General features: G+C 49.6%; 1 protein-coding gene across 3 annotated transcripts in view; it reads left to right on the plus strand.

Annotated features, from left to right (window-relative positions):
* slc30a7 (solute carrier family 30 member 7) overlaps positions 1-7,030 on the plus strand; it is a 14,148-nt gene that overhangs the window by 4,995 nt on the left and 2,123 nt on the right. Inside the window, exons 4-11 of one of the 3 annotated variants that reach the window (XM_046030511.1) lie at positions 217-304; positions 937-1,066; positions 1,140-1,287; positions 1,318-1,337; positions 1,441-1,491; positions 3,040-3,175; positions 4,780-4,870; positions 4,967-5,116. In XM_046030511.1, coding sequence (XP_045886467.1) covers positions 217-304; positions 937-1,066; positions 1,140-1,287; positions 1,318-1,337; positions 1,441-1,491; positions 3,040-3,175; positions 4,780-4,870; positions 4,967-5,116 — 814 coding nt within the window. Of the gene's footprint in view, positions 1-216; positions 305-936; positions 1,067-1,139; positions 1,338-1,440; positions 1,492-3,039; positions 3,176-4,779; positions 4,871-4,966; positions 5,117-7,030 lie in introns of all 3 variants that reach the window. The other 2 variants (XM_046030510.1, XM_046030509.1) reach the window with 2 other exon arrangements.

A 7,030-nucleotide genomic window follows, 5' to 3' on the forward strand; every position in this document is an offset into this window, starting at 1 on the left:
CGTGCTGGTCTGGGCTCAGTCAGTCAGGTCTGACGTGCTGGTCTGGGCTCAGTCAGTCAGGTCTGGCGTGCTGGTCTGGGCTCAGTCAGTCAGGTCTGGCGTGCTGGTCTGGGCTCAGTCAGTCAGGTCTGGCGTGCTGGTCTGGGCTCAGTCAGTCAGGTCTGGCGTGCTGGTCTGGGCTCAGTCAGTCAGGTCTGGCGTGTTGATGTGTTTCAGTTACGTCAGAGCTGAGGTTCTGGCCGGCTTCGTCAACGGACTCTTCCTCATCTTCACGGCTTTCTTCATCTTCTCTGAAGGAGTCGAGGTAACACACGCACACACACACACACGCACACACACACACACACACACACACACGGTGTAAAATAAATGGGTGTGGCCGCCACGACGTCCCCCGTTGGTCTGTGGACCGCCGTTTTGAACCGTCACCATCTTGTTTTTTTTCTGGAAGCGGAAGGCCGCTGCCTCGCTGCCTCGCTGCCTCGCTGCCTCAGAAGGCGTCACTTTCAAGTGAAGGCAGCTCTGTTTACATTAGTTTCCAACAGCCTTCCAGGGCAGCGCTTACTGCAACGTGTGACGTCGGCACGCCGTCTCTTCTGACAGCCAGAACAACCAGCTAGCGTTAGCATCAGCTAACTAGCTACTGAAAAGCCAAACGGCTCACAGACGCCTCAGAAATCAGACTGAACAAACGTGCTTGGTTTCAGTCACGGGCTGATATGACAGTTCAACTACTAAAAACCTTTAAAAACAGGCCGCCATGGTAGCGACCTGTCAATCAGCTTGTAGCCCCGCCCTAAAGCCTCCCATAATTTACTAAATGAACATCATGCTGTGTTGAGGAAGACTTGAAACTAGCGACTGAGGTTTTGCTCGAACAGAAGTTGACTGACACAGCTGAGAAAATGTCCCTGCATGCATCTGTCTGCCCATCAGAGAGCTCTGGAGCCTCCTGACGTTCACCACGATCGGCTGCTTCCTGTCTCGGTTGCCGGTCTGCTCGTCAACCTGGTCGGGATCTTTGTGTTCCAGCACGGAGGCCACGGACACTCGCACGGGGAGGGAGGTAATGTCTGCACAACACCTAGAACGTCGGGGTGTAGAAGCTGACGTCTCTAACCCGCCCGTCTCTCCCTCAGGTCACGGTCACAGCCACTCCCTGTTTAACGGCAGCGTGAATCACGACCACCACAGCAAACACGCCGACCGGCACAGCCACGGCGGCCACGACGGACACGGGCACAGCCACGGCGGCCACGACGGACACGGGCACAGCCACGGCGGCCACGACGGACACGGGCACAGCCACGGCGGCCACGACGAGTCCCACTGTCACGGTGAGTCTGCACCGAAGACGCCAGAGGGACAGACGGACTCTGTCGAGACCTTGTTTCGTGTTTCCAGTCAAAGCAAAGTTTGTTCTTTGTGTTTTGGTTGCAGACGAGCTGCTGCACACGCCGGGGAAAGGATCCAGTAAACAGATCCTGCAGGGTGAGAACCGAACCTCAGACCGCATCCTCAACACATTTTAACATCCTCAACTGAGTTCTACAACATAAGCGTCTAAAAAGCGTTCGCGGCTGTGAGCTGCTGAAGTGAACACGCCTGGACCTGGTGAGATTTCTGCTGAAGTGTTGAAGGGAACTACCAGTGGAGCAATAGTGCAACACACCGCAGAGTAAATGGTGACTTTAGTCTGGTGACATTCTGCCACAGATCTGTGGGAAAAGCTGCTGAAACCCTGGAGCTGTAACAGTCCAGGAGTTTGTAACTGAATTCAAATTAAATCATTTCTCACTGAGCTGAAAAGGAGCCAGAGTCACATTTAAAGAGGTTCCTTCCCCAAACAAAGACGCACAGAGGAGCGAAGACTAAAGCAGGACTCAGCAGGTAAGTTGATGTGCAGGAGAAACAGATCTGAGAGCAGCTCTGACTTAGACTCATTCACCAGGAATCAGGAAATGAACTGTTTAACACAACTTTAAAGACATTTGGAGCATTAAAGTCTCGTCACAGCAGATCCTATCCTAACCGCTGGGTAACCACGGTGATAGGAACTAACTGAAGACAGGAAACGGCTTTTACAGAAGCGTCTTAAATAAACTCTCCTAACTTGAGGAGAAGTGTTCAGCTTTTCCTCCGGCTGCTGTTTTCTGACTCGTTTAGTCCGCGCGGCTCTTTTACTGCCGTTACCAGATCAACGCCACGTCAGCAGGCCGAACTCGCGAACCGACGCAGAAAGGCCGGCTGCGACGTGACGCCGGGTAACGTCTCCTTATGTAACGTGAAGTGAAGGTTTGGTGGAACAAAAGTATCCTAATGCGACTCTTTGACAGCAGGAGATGGTTAGAGAGCAGAAACGCATGACAACACGCCGCCGTCAGCCCGCAGCCCGCGGCGTATTATCTACCTTCAGTATTAAGGTTGGGGTTCCTGCCGGGGTCGGCGAGGGAGCGCAGGAGGAGCCGGCGTTCCTCTGCTCTCTGGACGCAACAGCCGCCTTTCTCTCGGTCTCACTGTAGAGGGACGGAGTTTCTTTCTGACGGCATCAGCCGGCCGCAGGATAGACGGCGGACGCCGAGTCGGCCGTTTCGGCCCGCCGCCTCTCTGGAATGTCCCGACTAAAGCGTCGCCAACACCTGCAAGACATCCGGCTTCAAGTTCAGCGATAGTTGTTGTTTCATTCAAAAAACGGCGGCGTCGGTTGCTAGGTAACAGACTGTTGAGTGTTTAGGACTTCCTGATTCCTGAAGTTAGATTTGCTTCTGTGATACCAAACTGGGGAAACTGTCTGAACTTCAGACTGAAGGCAGGAACAAGAACACAGTACAGCCAGGGGGCCGCCAGGGGGCCGCCAGGGGGCCGCCAGGGGGCCGCCAGGGGGCCGCCAGGGGGCGCTCACACACCATCACGGCCACATTCACCCAACTGTCCTGTCAGAACCATGTATCTCCATATTTGGTGGTTCTTAAATGTGGAACGCCACAGCACACGCAGGCTGACTGTTTATATACTCTGATATCTGTGTGTGTGTTGCAGGCGTCCTGCTGCACATCATCGCAGACACGCTGGGCAGCGTCGGCGTGATCATCTCCGCTCTGCTGATGCAGAAATACGACCTGATGATCGCCGACCCCATCTGCTCCATGCTGATCGCCCTGCTCATCGGAGTCAGGTGACCCGCACGCCGAAAGTCGCCGTTTCACAGTCAAACTGAGCTGATGACGTTTAGTCACTTCACTTTAAGGAGAGACGCAGACGTACAAACATGGAGTGTAATAAATATGTAGGGACAGAGAGACGTCAGCGCTGAGCGGGTGATACGTCACCGTGGAGACGGTTAACGGGAGGCCAACACACACACACACACACACTCCCCCGTTCAGTGTGTCATCTGGGCTTGCTTTCAGCCTATGACAGACCAGAACAGGGTGGGCGGGTTTACCCAGCTGAGACCACGCCAACAGACCTGTGTGGGGGGGGAGGGGGCGGGGCCAGCTGCCTCTTTGTTGTGGCCGTCCTCCTCCTCAGCTGTCGTCCAATCAGCTGCTCTCTCTGTATAATGACAGACTGCAGGATTTTCAAACACATAATGAAGTGTGTGTGTCAGCAGGAGTGAAATAGGAAGTGGAACAATAGCGTGAGGTCACTTCCTGTTTGCCTCCAACTGCAGCTTTAACTCCCACAAATGAATGATTTAAAGCAAAATGGTAAAAACATATTTATTACTGATGATCTTATTTCAAATATTTATCAGTAAATTAATTTTTAAATTACCAAATTACCCCCCCAACCCTATAGAACCTCTTCAGTGACCATTAGAAAGCCTAGAACCTCTAATGCACCCCTAGAACCTGTTGAATAACCACTAGAACCTCCTTTAATGACCATTAGAACCTTCTAAAGAACCCGTGGAACCTGATCAGTACCAACTACAACATCCAAAGTGACCCTGTAGAACCTCTTCAGTGACCATTAGAACTTTCTGACAAATAACCAAACAGAAGTTGTGAAATTATTTTGTGACTTTGTTTATTTCTCACATTAAAGACTTTAGTCAGCTTTAAAGAGTCGGAGCGTCCATGAACGCACCACCGAGGGAACCTTTGTTCCCAGTGTTCTCGGCTGCGTCGTCATGTGACGCATCAGCAATCTGCAGGCCGATTCCACAGAATGACCTGAAACCAGCGTCTGCCTGGAAGGAAGGAAATCAATCTGTAGCCTGATGGATCCTCTGGAAACTGGTTTTCACTCATGTAAAGAACGTGCAATTAGTAGTTAATGGGCTCCAACGTCCAAACCACCGGTATGGAGCTGGAAACAGTCCGGCCTGGCTTTGATGGGCTGGAAGTGAAGGCAGCTGCAGATTTAAACATGAGCAGAGCAGATCTGTGGTCAGCTGAGAGGCCTGCACACAACCACAGGTGTCCGGTTACTGCAGCTGCTCAGACCAAACCCCAGCTAAAAATCTACAGATTCAAGTACTCAGCTCTGAAAACCTTTAACTGTGCAACATTTGTTGTAGTAACTGCCTTAAAAGTAGTTGTGCTACTATAATAGTAGAACTATAGTGGTTTTGTAGTTGGTATTTGTTTGTAGTCGTGGCAGTACTAGTTGTAGTTACTACTAACAATTGCATAATTAGTAGTACCATTTATAATAACTGCTAATACTATAAGCAGTAGTGCAAGTATCTGCAGTGTCCAGGTTGTGATGTCAGTGAGGGGGTGGAGCCTCTGAATCAGCTGTTAGAGTTCACACGTCCTCTCTGACCCGCAGCGTGGTGCCGTTACTGAAAGAATCCATCGGGATCCTGATGCAGAGAACTCCTCCGTCCCTGGACCACGCCCTGCCCGAGTGTTACCAGAGGGTGAGTACAGGCCCCGCCCACACCCAACCCCGCCACCAGCTACACCTGGAACACGACGGGTCGAGTCTAACTGCCGCTTTGTTGTGTTGTGTTCAGGTGCAGAAGCTGCAGGGAGTTTATAACCTACAGGAGCCTCACTTCTGGACTCTGTGTACTGACGTTTACATCGGAACATTAAAGCTGCTGGTCGCCCCCGACGCCGACACCCGCTGGATCCTCAGCCAGACGCACAACATCTTCACACAGGTACCTGAACATACCAGAAAAGCAGTAGTATTTGAAGTAGCTTCAGTTGTCGAGTAGTAGCTGTTGTACTAACAGTGGTGGTAGTGATGTTTGTGGTGGTAGCAGCAGTATTTGTAGTGTAATGCAGGGCCGTAAGGCGCCAGGCACCTGTCTGCGTCGGCGAGACGCCAGCCGCGGGGCCGTAGGGCGCCAGCTGTCTGTGTTTCAGCGTTCTGTGACTTTGTACCTGACAAGTGAGGGTGAAATACAACTATTCCTCTGCTTCTGAAGCCGGAGGGCTGTAGAGGCAGCTCAGGTGTGGGAAACGCAGTCCACGTGTCAGGTAGGAGGGGCCCTCAGCAGAATGTTGCTTAGGACCCCTGGGGGCTGCATGTTGAGTGGTGCTGCTAAAATCTTCACTCGGGAGCAGCAGTGCTACTAGTGAACAAAGTTAGTCGGTTGTCAGTGTTGTAGTAACTAACTAGTACTACTACCACTACCACCACTAGTTACTACCACTAATTACTACTGCCACTACTAACACTAGTTACTAACACTAGTTACTAACACTACTAACACTAGTTACTGCCACTAATTACTACTGCCACTACTAACACTAGTTACTGCCACTACTAACACTAGTTACTGCCACTACTAACACTAGTTACTGCCACTACTGCCACTAGTTACTGCCACTAGTTACTGCCACTACTAACACTAGTTACTGCCACTAGTTACTGCCACTACTAACACTAGTTACTGCCACTAGTTACAGCCACTACTAACAGCCACTACTAACTGCCACTAGTTACTGCCACTACTAACAGCCACTAGTTACTGCCACTACTAACTGCCACTAGTTACTGCCACTAGTTACTGCCACTAGTTACTGCCACTAGTTACTGCCACTAGTTACTGCCACTAGTTACTGCCACTACTAACACTAGTTACTAACATTACTAACACTAGTTACTGCCACTACTAACACTAGTTACTAACATTACTAACACTAGTTACTGCCACTACTAACACTAGTTACTGCCACTAGTTACTGCCACTAGTTACTAACATTACTAACACTAGTTACTAACATTACTAACACTAGTTACTAACATTACTAACACTAGTTACTGCCACTACTAACACTAGTTACTGCCACTACTAACACTAGTTACTGCCACTACTAACACTAGTTACTAACATTACTAACACTAGTTACTGCCACTAGTTACTGCCACTACTAACACTAGTTACTGCCACTAGTTACTGCCACTAGTTACTGCCACTAGTTACTGCCACTAGTTACTGCCACTACTAACACTAGTTACTGTCACTACTAACACTAGTTACTGTCACTACTAACACTAGTTACTGTCACTACTAACACTAGTTACTGTCACTACTGCCACTAGTTACTGCCACTAGTTACTGTCACTACTGCCACTAGTTACTGCCACTAGTTACTGTCACTACTAACACTAGTTACTAACACTAGTTACTGCCACTACTTACTGTCACTACTAACACTAGTTACTGCCACTACTAACACTAGTTACTAACACTAGTTACTGCCACTACTAACACTAGTTACTGCCACTAGTTACTGCCACTACTAACACTAGTTACTGCCACTAGTTACTGCCACTACTAACACTAGTTACTGCCACTAGTTACTGCCACTACTAACACTAGTTACTGCCACTACTAACACTAGTTACTGCCACTACTAACACTAGTTACTGCCACTACTAACACTAGTTACTGCCACTAGTTACTGCCACTACTAACAGCCACTACTAACTGCCACTACTAACACTAGTTACTGCCACTACTAACAGCCACTAGTTACTGCCACTAGTTACTGCCACTACTAACACTAGTTACTGCCACTAGTTACTGCCACTACTAACACTAGTTACTAACATTACTAACACT

This window comes from Micropterus dolomieu, linkage group LG19 (assembly GCF_021292245.1).
Source record: "Micropterus dolomieu isolate WLL.071019.BEF.003 ecotype Adirondacks linkage group LG19, ASM2129224v1, whole genome shotgun sequence".
NCBI classification, from domain to species: Eukaryota; Metazoa; Chordata; class Actinopteri; order Centrarchiformes; family Centrarchidae; genus Micropterus; species Micropterus dolomieu.